General features: G+C 38.8%; 1 protein-coding gene across 1 annotated transcript in view; it reads right to left on the reverse strand.

Annotated features, from left to right (window-relative positions):
* Positions 1-595: 595 nt before the first annotated feature.
* Positions 596-12,754, reverse strand: part of SUSD5 (sushi domain containing 5) — a 44,310-nt gene continuing 32,151 nt past the window's right edge. The window contains exon 5 of the mRNA XM_026843953.1: positions 596-4,067. Within this exon, the coding sequence (XP_026699754.1) occupies positions 2,785-4,067 (1,283 nt within the window). The 3' untranslated portion in view covers positions 596-2,784. The remainder of the gene's footprint in view (positions 4,068-12,754) is intronic.

A 12,754-nucleotide genomic window follows, 5' to 3' on the forward strand; every position in this document is an offset into this window, starting at 1 on the left:
CAGAGAGACAGATCAATCTCTTAATGACTGGATGTCACCATCACAAAATCACTCCCAATATTTCATTTCGCCTCTTCCTTTTTATTTTTCTCCTAATTTCAGTGCACAGCTGGCACTTTCAGCTCTTAATTCCTATACTGAGTAACTCACCCCTCTCTGTATTTTGTCCTTATCATGTTCAGATTTTGTATTTATTGCATTATATTTATTGTTCGCCATCCCTACTGTCTTTGATTAGCCAAGTTTCGCATACAAAAGGAGATCTAAGTCAAATGTACCGTTCATGGGCTGTTTATCCCCATCTTTTATTGGTTTTCCCAAACTCCCTGACTCATTCTGGTAAAGTGAAAACTGTGAGTACAAACAGATGCTGCCTCAAAAGGGGGTAGATGGTCTTCTGAGCAAAGTTGGGCTGACAGGCTAAGCTGAACACTTTTCAGCTAATTTTTTTTAAATATCAAAGTGTCCTCTGCATGAATTATCCAAATCACAGACCTGTATTTTCTCCTGAAACACAGGGTAAAACTGAATGATTTGCACAAGAACACACACAGGCGCTTCCTTTCCCTTTTTTTTTTTTTTTTTTTTTTTTTTTTTGTAACTTGATTTTTATTTAAATACCTCTGAAGCATGTTAGTATACATTTTCGTCTGGTTCATGAATAACAAGTATTTCTAAGTCTCAGATAAGATCCCTGTACAGTTTGTGTTTGTAATTATATTTTGAGTCTCATTTTCACATGTTCAGTTCCTGAGCCAAATAGTACCGACTTCTCATTTTGAATGATGATGCACAGAACTGTAACACATACTTGTACCTTTAGTTAAATGATATTTTTAATGGATGTTCCTGTGTTTATTTTTCAGTATATTTCCATGAGATTACAGATGGTATGTTTTAGCTGAGTTAACAGTCTCCATAAAGTTGCTTAGTGCGAAATCCATTGGGTTTTTTTTAAAATGGTACTGCATTAAAAAATAGTTTACAACAGAAATTCTAGTTTATTTCATAGTCTAGAATGCATTAAAAGCATAAAGTCATGCATATGTCAGAGAACACAATATTTACAAATCTGTACAGTTTCTGTCCTTTATTTAGTGTGGCTCTTGCCAGGCAATTAGATTCAACTCTTACCACTCTGATGTCAAATTCTCCAAGATAACATATAGCTGTCATCTACAAACATTTTGCTTTCCTTACCAGCACTGAGATTGATGGCTGTATGTATGATGGACACAGTTCTGCACTCCATTTCATAAAGTCTACCTTCCATGGAGTTAGAGATGGTTACCACTGTGGGCAGAACATGAAAATGGGTGGACTCCACCCACTCACCTTTTCTTACTCCAGTATTTTGATGTGCTGAACAACTGGCGTATTTTGGCTAAGGCTGTACGATAGAATGGCAGATGAATTAACTTCTGACCTGCAGATTGTTCATAGTTACCAGTCTTTTTCCTGTTCATTCAGAAAGGTAAGGAAGAATATTTCGTACTCAACACACCAGAACTATGTTAAGGAACTCTATAACACATCTTTCCTTCTCTCCCTGTTTATTTTCAAAGCCCCTTGAAATGAAACATACAGTTAGAAAAGCCTGTGTTTTTACACTAACACCCAGTCTACAAGCCAAGCATTTGCATTTTATCAACTGGATGCAATTTCTCTCTTTCCCAGGTTTGCTTTATCTTTAAAACCACAATAAGCAGCATTCAACATGGATACCCATCTCCCATACCCAATGTCCACCCCAGACAACCTCCAGCCGATGAAAGAGCAGAATGGTGAGTATCAGTCCTTCTACAGAGTTCACATGGCAGAAGTATTATACATGGCTTCACTTGCCAAAGGTTCTACTGGCTGTGAAATAAAAATCAGTATCTTGGTCAGTCAGTATTGTGTTCAGAAAAGCAACTGACCTCAGACACGGTTCCTCTAGAAAGCACTCCATCACTGTCTGGCTCCGTAATAAGAGTCATAACACCTGGAACCAAAGGTGCTCTGACTCCTCTCCTGCTGATACGCAAGGAAGAATGGCACTTACAGTATTCTCTGAATTCCAGGGAGACATCGTGGTTTCTATAAAGAGATTAGTATAAGAATGGCACTTTTTCACTAAGGCTAAAAGAGCACCTTTCTGAAAAACACCGTAATGATCCAACATTTGTGCTTGTTAAATTCACAACGTTGAAGAAAAGTACCTTAGTAATCATTGCAATACTATCCATTAAAGTATGGTAGCAAATAGTTTTTCTTTTTAAGACACGTCAGGTAATAATTTGTTACGGTGGTTTATCCTGACCAGCTTGGGCAGGTTCTAAAAAAGGAACACCAAATGTGTGGTTGCTCCAAAAACATCCTTCTCCCCTCCTTCCCTCCTTCTTTCCCTCTTCCACTGAGAATAGACCAAGGAGGCCTGACCAGCCCTGCTATTACATTATAACCAGGTAACACAGAAATTAATCAATTAATTTATTATTAATAGGAGCAAAATGTAAAAGCTGAAGAAATTGTAGGTGTACTACCAAGCATGTTGTGTCCTGCTGATGTCTCCAAAAGACCCTCATGATAAAAATGTAAAAATTCTTTAGCTCTGAGAGGTCAAATATGCTAAACTGTGATTTCAAAAGGATGAAACCTTTCCTGTCTTCTATGTTCTTTTAGCATTCTTTTTTTCTTCTGCTTTCTGCACTGCTGGATTTTAGCATCCATGAGTCATGTGATCCTTCTAGCATCAATATGTTTTTCTTCTGATTTCTAGCATTTCTGCCAGAAGACCCTTGGTTAGACTTTCTGCATTTCAATGTGCTGGTGGTGGTAGTGGTGGTAGCAATGATGTCTGGGCTGACACCTTCCATTTAGTTTATAGACAGAATTTTTCTGCTGACGTTTTTTGAAAAACCACACTGCCAGGACAGCTGCCACCAGTAACAAGCAGAGAAGAATCACAATTACTGCTATGATAGCACCTTTACTTGACTTGGGACAATCCTCTCCCTCACATGGCTCAGAAGTGGGGATGAGCTTTTCTCCAAGACCCTGGGTGAGATTTTCTTGCTCGGCTAATTCCTGGGTTGATGTGTCAGTAACGATATCTGGAGCTGGTGCAGTGGTTGCCACTTGTGCTGGGTAGGCAGTTGTTTCTTTTGGTTCTGCATATGGAGTGTGATCAGAGGGGCTGACCATCACAGAGGTTTCTGACATGGATGTTTTGAAGCTGGTTATGTCAAACAGCATTGTTGTACCGGGCTCCTGAGTCATAGTTTCTGGAGATGTAGTTAGGTGGTCCCATGCAGCATCGTCATAACCTTTGCTCACACTCAAGTTCTCCAGACTACTCACTGATGTAAGTGATACCGATGTCTCTTTGGTCCCTTCATCATCTATCCTCGTTGTTGCTGCCACAATCTGTGTTAAACCTTCCTCTGGAGCTGGGCTGCCATTGCCCGATTTTCTTACTTCAACGTGATTTGGGTGGTCAGTCGTGAGGACAACATCATCTTCTGTTCCCATCGATCCATCAACTTTATCCCCCTCCTCTTCATCATCCTCTACCACTTCTTGTGTTACTGGATAGCCATCTAACCATGACTCATCAGTAATGGCAACTGCATCTATCTCTGCCTTCGTATCATTAGTTGAGAGAATGGGTTCAATGGGGAAATCCTCACTGTCATAAAACATTTTGGCACCAGGTTCATCATAGGTGGTCTTCACTCCAATGTGGTTATCACCTTCAGAAAACTGTGCTTTAGTAGAATCGTCTGTCTCCTTCTCTGATTCAGGCTCACTGAAAGCCTCTGATGGAAACCAGAACAAGTTTTTTTGGCTTAGGAGTGACACAGGAGACTCAGTTGGTGCCCTGCTTCCTTTTTCAGAAGTGTCTGTGTCCTGAGTAACACCTTTGGTACTTCCAGTTCTTCCTTCCTCTGAACTTTTACTGAAGGAAAGCTGTTCTTGCTCCTGCTTGATTTCCTCTTTGCCATTGACATGTTGATTCTCAACAATAGGTATTGATCTGTCATCAGGAAAATTATCTTCATAGTCAATGTGTGCCTCGGTTTCATCTAGAAAAGTTAAAAAACCCCAAAAGTCAACATTTAATTTCTCCAGGGAAGTACTGAACTCATTTGCTACAAAAAGCCAAGAAGAAAGGTTCAATGAGGAGTGACTTTTAGACAGTATTTTTCATTCAGTGTTATTGTTTATATGAAAAGGGGATGGTCCACCATAGACTGATAGTCAATACCAAGTTTAAAAAAATCAGGATAGGTGTCAGAGCTAATCGGTAATAACTTTCCAAATTTAAACATGTATATAAATAACTTACTGTCTGCAGTTAGAGGACTTCCTTCAATTGCTTATTGTTTTCTCAAACCTTCACTTTCCCTAACATGATTCTTTTTGTCAGACTTGAGGAAATTTTTTTCATGACGTTCAAGTAAGAAATGGGTGTGGAGAGGAAAGTATAGCAAAAAATAATCAACTGCTAATTGGACTGTAAATAAAATAAAAACCTTTAAGTTTTACAGCAACTTCATTCCTTTTGAGCCAGCTGATTTTGAAGGATTATATTCACTACCTTATGTTCAATTTTTTATCATTGCAATAGTTTTCTTCAATGACCTTGTTGTTTCAGTGATACAACACCTGGGGCCAGGTGAGCTGAGTGGTATTTCTCATTCCATGAGAGCTCTTCAGAGCTGCCTGAGGAAGAACCCCCACCAAAGCTGACGATGAGTTCTACTCATCTTCGTCTGAAGAAAGCAAGATGCACCCATGACTGCAAGGATAGAAAACTCCATTTCTAACACTTAAAGCCTAACACTTGGTTATCAAGATAATACTGCCTGTAATCAACTCCTGGGCATCCAATTTTAAGAAACTGAATGTTACATAAAATAAAACAAACAAACAAAAACAAAACAAAAACAAAAACCAAAGCAAACCAGAAAAAAAAATATAACTGAGTGCAACAGAGGGGTGGATTCATGACAATGTTTGAGTTCAGTTTAGAAATACTCCTCGTGCCTCAACAGACCTACAACTCATAGCAAAATAGATTTGACTCAAACCGTGAAACTAAATGTTTGAATGAAATAATGCATTGTAATTTATATTTCTTCCACTCTTCTAAAACCTTAGCTCAATGAAAAATTTTCCAAACTAGAGAGGGTGGTTGATTTTCAGCTCACACAAGTTTTACTCCATAGAGTGTTGATGTAATTGCTGAGATTTATGCTGGCATTAAAAGTCCTAGAAAATAGTGCCTTGGAATATGGAAAACAAAACAAACTGAATCATGGTGAGAATTTTTCTTTTTTAAAGAGTGTTTAGTCTTTTGTGAAGACAGTGAAGCAATAGACCTGGTATGACACAAGAAACAAGAAATTAATAGGAGCTGTATTACAAATCAGTGCATTCATAAAACCTTATCTCTTTTTTTTTTTTTTTGCCTTTTTACACTCAACCAACTTTGAATCACATTTTCATCTGGGGCCCACCTCAATTTCCAAATGAGTCACATTCTCCTTGGAGACTGCTTCCCAGACTTCTGGCAGAGCCATATTTGGTCTACTCTTAAGAAAGATTAGAAATATTGTCAAACCAGTCTGACCAAGAACACTTAGTGGTGATACAGCTCACACCAGCCTACTTTTTGCCAGGACAGCTTAAGCCAGGTGCCAGAGCAGAATGAGTATTAGCAAAAGGTATTTTTCTTGGAATAGCATCCAGGTCTACCAGAAACGAAAGCAGTTATGCTGAGGAAACCAAATTGTGTGACATAGCCTGAGGGGAGTTACTACCTCCATGAAAGTTATCATGCTGGAGAAACAGATGTTCTCACCAGGTCATCTCATCTCACAGCAAGGCTGTAGGGTGAAACCTGTTCATGATAAAACAGTGCCAGCAGCGGACATCTCTCCCTCATGGTCCCAGTGTCCTCATCTGCTTGTGTAATCCTCTAGGTCTTCTCCATCCTCTCCAAAGCAGGAAAAAACTTCTATCTGGTGCTAAGATGACTCAACAGACAGGGGAATCCAGCTCTCAGAGTGGAAAGCTTCCTGGTAGGACTCTCACTTTTCTACTTCATCCTAAAATCTTGTTCCAACAATATTTCAGAATTTTGTTAATGACTGGAGGCTACCTTTAAATGCCAAAGTATTTTAGCAACATATTTATGAAGGTCTGTGACTATCGCTATGCAGCAGTTATTACAGCCATCAAATGCTAGTCTCATTTTGTCCCTTGTCTCACTTTAGGAGTTTTTCTGCCTGGCACTCTCTTTGCATGGAAATTGTGCCTCAAGCCATTTTTGCCCTCTTACCATCCCAACTCATGCTAAAAGTTGATACGTGGTATGCCTGCCTCACTAAAGTCCAGTGTCTCTAGAGACAGCCTATAGGTGTCTATTGGATATATATGAACTGGAACAACATAAGAACTTACCATTTACCAACTGTGATGGTCACTGTTTTCTTTTTTGAGATGAATCATCACACCAGTCTGTCTTCACCTCTATGTCTCCTGTACCTCTATTTTTGCCACTCATTTACTTTTCAGACTACAGTAATCCAGCTGAGGATGAAACATTGATTTTTACATTATGGTGTTCTAGTGCATGCACACACATTCATGAAAAAAAAAATTACATTCATATGCTTGCGCTGTTTCCTCCAGACCTATTCTTTAATTAGCAATATGAATGGGCAGCTAGTATTCATCTTATTGACCGGTATGGATCACTGATGGATGTTTAACAACTATAGTAATATGCTTTTTATTGCATTTGAAGCTCTTCCCCTTTAGTGCTTCCCCTGCCATGTACTTTCAGCCCTTTAGAAGAAAGTCTTATGGAGGCACATCAGGAAAGAGCATGCGCTCCTAGGAAAGTATGAGTCCTCAGTCTATCAGAACATATTAAGGATTTGTTGAATCATCAATCAAGTCTCCATCAAACCTTCTGTCTTTGGGCCCGATCCTGCGTGTATAGAAATGAATTGGTGCTTTCTTAATGCTCAGTTGAGGAAAGAAAAAGCCCATTGTATTCTGAAGAGAGCCTGAGAATGGAGCTCATTTTGCACTGCTCCTCACTGCATAAGGGAGTCTTGTTCCTTCTGATAATCAGATTGTGGCTCAAGTTGTAAAGCTGCTATAATGTATTTTCATATGCAATCTCCTGTATTTGTATAGTTTATAGCAAAGACTATCAACATAACTAATGTTAGCTTATGGGATGCCAGAATGAAAGCAACTATTGAGGTCTCTAACCATCAAAGGAAATACAGACCCCCTTACTCTGAAGCTTTGATTTATATGATCCTGAATTGACTTACACAGTAATAATACTCTATTCTTTCTTCTGGGCCTCAGACCTTCAAATGGGGCTTGGACTTAGCATTTAGTGAGTTTGTGTTACCATGACAATCTTTCAAGTCAGTTGTGAGCTTGATTTTCCAGGAACAGATTGCACAACTTTTGCACTTCTTTTTGCTCACCTCCTCAGCACTTCCTTGAGCTTTCCAGCTCCCTGAATTTTAGTCTCGGTACTGAAGAGCTCAGCCAAAGTAGATTCAGCTCCACCTCTTATCCACATAGTTGTAACCTTTATTTATAAAACAGCTAGCAGCTGATTTAGAAGTGGTTACGTCTTCCTTCCTATCCAGGCAAGTCTGGTTTTAAGAAGAGCCAACACTGATATTAATTAGTCCAAGACCAAAATCTTTCTATATTTGGTCATTGTTACATCTTACCCCTACCCTCCTCTGGAAGAGTCAAGGATCAGTGAGTTTTGATTCACTGTCTTGGGGATTACTGATGCTGAAATGAACAATTCACAGCAACAGATGCTGAAATGGCATACTACCAAAGATGTGAAGCTCAATTAAAAGGTAAAATCCTTTTAGTTTAGCTTTGTCCTTTCTGGGAAGCATCCAGCCCTAAAGAGCTTTCATCTCCTTCAACTTTTGATCCTAATGTGAAAACAGTGACCAAACATAGAGACAGACAAAACCAAAGATCCTGGTTTTCCACACTCTAAGATCAGTTTAATTTTTCTTCTAGATAGCATATTGGCATCCGAGCTCTATTTTGAGTGTTGCTATTTTGGACAGCCATAAAGTGCACTGCATATTTTGTGGATGTATTTTTGGAGTACAGGAAATTGAAACTTGATTCTATGTAGACCATCACCATAAACATTTCTACTGTATAAAAACATATTCTAAGAATCTCAAAGTAGTTACAGCAAACATTAACAAGCCAGCATCTGTCTTTAAAGGTGGGAAGCAAAGAGCATGTAGATTGATTTGCCTAAGATCAGTCAGATTTGTGAGCTACAGTATCTCAAAGAATTATTCATATGACTTGGATCAGTCACAAACACACTTCTCTCAAATCAGAGTGCACTAGACAGAATTTGTGTTGCATTTTGTCTTTTGCAACAGCAATAAGGAGGACGATTTTTGTTCTAGCAGAAAGCCTGCTAATATAAATAAATAACCCATCATAATTTATTAAACTAATTCCATTTGGCAGAATCAGTTCATGTCAGATCGATACTTTATATTAATCTAATACAACTGTTTGGTGACAGACCTGAAAAGAGAACCAAAGTTTGTCACGACAGTTGTTTTGACAGGCCATGGACATATCTTGTCGGTGATTTTATCTGTCTGTCACAACTGTCCCTTTGCACTCTCATTAAATTAAAAAAAAAAAAAAAAAAAAAAAAAAAAAGGTGTTCCCAAATAAGATCAAACACCAGAGATATTTTATTTTACTCTCCCTATTAAAAATATAAAAGAAAAATAATTAAATGGTGCTGGCTAGTCACGCTTACAGACCACATGAATGTGAATCAGTACCATTCCTGAAAACTCAGAAAACAATGTTTGAAGTAATGAGAATAGCTGAACCAGGCAAAAAGACTGGGAGCTGCAGATGAATCTTTCAGAGGTGGTCAAAGTCAGTCAAATCCTCCTTGCACGGAAATCAGAAGTATGGTCCTCAGTGTGGAAAAGTTAGAACAGCCCTGAACACTCTAGACAAGTATCCAAGTGTTAACACTGGACAGATTCCTTAGATGCGCAGAAGAAATGACCTCTCCTGCCACAAGCTTATAGTTGGAAAAACCCAAAGTAGCCACGGGAAAAGGATAAATATCTGACATTCTTCTTAGCCAGAGATGTGACATGATTTCCCAGCCATCTAATCTGCCTTCTTTTTGAGGAACCAAACTCTTGAGGGCACAGCCTGATGAAATGCAGCCCTGACCCCCGCACTGCAATGTTAGTATTAATGCTTCTGATATTGAACCTACGGTTCGTTTGGGGGAAAAAAATAAATGCCATTTAGCAACGGTCACTTCAGTCTCTGTGCCTGCAGGACAGTCACAGCTGTGGCATGTATACATTTGCTTTCAGACATTACTACAATGGCAATCTTCAGGATATATTTTGTGAAAAAAATGTGTTCTCTCCACAGAAATAGAAAAAAACCCTGCAAAAACATGTATTTCCCCGTTCTCTGCTTAAAGTTGCTTTGTTGGGTTGAATATCCCTGTGTTTTCAGCTAGAACACAGTGTCTTTTCATGATGAGAAATTGCAGGAAACACTAATTATACAGAAACTTTCTTTCCTTAAAAAGCACCTTGATTAAAAATTAAAGTCTGTTACCTGGGGTGTGCAATGTACATTAAAGCCATTTGTAATATTCTGTTTTCTTCATTTCTAATTCACTTCACTGTATCCAGAATCCACTTAATATAACCCCAAAATTATTTTGTTCAGTTATGCCCATAGGCAAATTTTGCCACATATTTCGGATTATATGTGTGTGATGCATAATATATTTTTTTGCATTTAATTTACAAATTTGACAACTGTATGGTTGTACCCTTACATCCTGGGTGCCAGAATGGACCGTATCTCTTTTAACTGGATCAAAACAGAGAGGAATTACAATCATGAAGCTAATTCAAAGAACATTTAAGTGTTATAGTAGACACTGCTACAAAGACAGTTCTTTGACTCCGTATTTGCTCTGGGTGAGCAACTAGGAATGTAAAGCAGGCCCAAAGCCTTTACACAAACAAAAGAGAAACCCAATTATTGCTGTTTAGTCTGAAATTCTGCTTGGAGAGCTAGGCATTATAATGTGGCAGCTACCGAGTATGACAGTAATACACAGCTGTAACATCCACAAATCTCAGAAGGCTTTATGAAGCTGGATAAACACTATCACTCTTTCAAGGACAGGGTGGACTAAGCAGCAGAGAGTAGTATAGTGACTTGCCCCTGATCTCAGAGACAGTGCAACATGTAGGAACAGGCCTTATATCTTTGAATCCTCTGACTGGAGTTTTCTCCCCGTGGTCCGGTTGCCTTTGTGCAAGAGCATCGGCACCGGTTCACATGTCCAGTTGCTCACCCAGCGCAGATGCAGAACAAGGGAACCATATCATCTTACCAGTCTCTAAACATAGCACTTAAATGTTCGCTGTAAGTGGCTTCATGACTGTCTTTCCTCTGAAGTCAGTCAGTTAGGACAGAAATGACCCACTCTGCCAACAGGGATATGAATTCTCCGTTGTCCCGTCATTAACCTTCATAAAAGGGAAGTTACTCTCTTGCCTCAAAGCACTTAAAAAGCAGTGTGTGTGCTGACTTATGGAGTAGTTAATAATTATTCTCCTCTCTTTTATGACCCCAAAATATCCGTCAACTTTAAATTGGGTTTCATTTAATTCTTTCTTTTTTTTTTTTTTTTGTCTTTTTCACTGAATTTTTACCTTTTAAAAATAATTAATCCTAGTATCACGCACTTCAGTCTTCCTGTAAAGCCTCTTTTTAAAAAGAATTGTGGACAGGACTATTGAATAGATAATTATTAATTGAACATGTATTGTATTTTCTTTTCCAGGTCCTTAAAGTGTTTGAAAAACATGGATCAAAGGAAGTGCCTCAGCATGAAGTCTACATTTAAATAATTTTAAAAATCATAATCCACAATATTACATCTGCTCCCAAGTTCCAGTGTTGATGTTTGTGATTTTACAGCCACACTTTCCTATTTCTTTTAAAAATATTTTTCTCTCCCCTGCAGCTGTGTGAAAAGCTCAGGCAAAACAGGGGAAATAGACTATTTATCCAGGGAAAACAGTGAAACACACACAACTGAAATGGTCTGATTCTTTCCCTTCCTTACTTTGGTGTAATACAGTTTTATTTTCTATGTGTGATAAAGTTAGCATTTTCATTAACATCAGTGAAGGAAAAAGAAGTATGAATTTGGTGCTGATTATTGAAGATTCAGACCCATTGGGTTATCAGATGTAAATACTCTTTTCTATTTCTCTCTCTCCATGCTCCTCCTACACTCCTTGCAGTATTTTACTTAATCATCTGAACTGCTGTTTGTAAGAACAGTTCTGGAAGCTGAAATAGTTCAGAAAGATGTTGTTTGGTTTTGTTGGGGTTTTTTTTGGGGGGTGGGGGTAGGGGTTTTTTTTTTGGTATTTCTATACCACTTGGATGGTTTTGAATGTCTGGTACCCTGGTGCATAGACATGACCCATTTCTACTAAGAGCAAGTCTGACCTTTTCTCATGATTATCCACTGCCTGATGGTATACATTCATGAGTAAAAATTACACTCCTTGCCCTGGGCATTAAGGAATATATAGGTTCTGAAATGGATATACTAAGTCCAGTCTCTATAGATAGCTCAGTTACCCAACAGCTGCCCATTCCTTGATTAAAATGTATCTGTCTTGACAGAAATATAATCTTAAAGGTGTGATATCTCTGAAAAAAAACCCCAATAAGATACTCAGGTTAGTTTTCTTAAACATTGGAAAAACTGTGAACTTTATGTATTGAGCAGGGTGGCATGAGAAAGAGAATGAGAAAGCAGCATTCAGATTCCATCCATGTCTGAACTCATGGCAGTATTTAGCTTATGTTTAAACAAGGGGAAAGTTAAAAGCTTGTTGCAGAATTTAACTAACATATAAAAGTGGATTTACTTTAAGGTTCAGATTAAGGAAACATCATTATTATAATTTCCCAGAGGTTTTACACTTTGTTTTGGTTTTTTGTTTGTTTGGGGTTTTTTAAAATAAAATGGTGATTCCTCGAGTCAAGTTATTTGGTAAGAAAATCCACTCCATTGCTTTTAATGGAGTAAATATCTGTGTAGCTACTGTGTTTGTAGACAAAAATACTGAAAGCATGATACAAGATAAAAATTATATGCCTTTTTATTGGGGCTGTGAGAGCCGAGCAACCAGGCCTGTGAAAAACTAAGACAAACAGCCTGGGAAAGCAAAAGTTGAGGCTGATTGAAGATTTGCCTCAAACACTCGCAAGACAAAACTATGAGTCACAGGCTGCTTTCTGTGGAGGCCGAAGCTGATAAGGCTGCCCGATGTATCTGGGGGAGAGAGCCCTGTGGAGATGGGACGGCTCTGCCCTGGGGCACCTGGGCAGATTTCAAGGGCCATGTGTCCGGTGAACGAACTTTGCTTCATTATCCACGAAATGCATATTAAAGTTGACACCCCTCAATATGCTAACAAGGGCTGTCATGATCATGCTAGTGACATCATCCCATGAAACACCTTACCCCTCCCTGTACATGGGATACGTAGGTCTGTGGGTTGACCTAGGGGACGGACCCAAGGAAAGTGGGTATAAATCAAAGGGGAGAAGAAAGGGCTCTCTCTCTCTCTCTCTGCCCCTCTTCCTGCCC

This window comes from Athene cunicularia (assembly GCF_003259725.1).
Source record: "Athene cunicularia isolate RWA chromosome 2 unlocalized genomic scaffold, athCun1 chr2_part2, whole genome shotgun sequence".
Taxonomy (NCBI): Eukaryota; Metazoa; Chordata; class Aves; order Strigiformes; family Strigidae; genus Athene; species Athene cunicularia.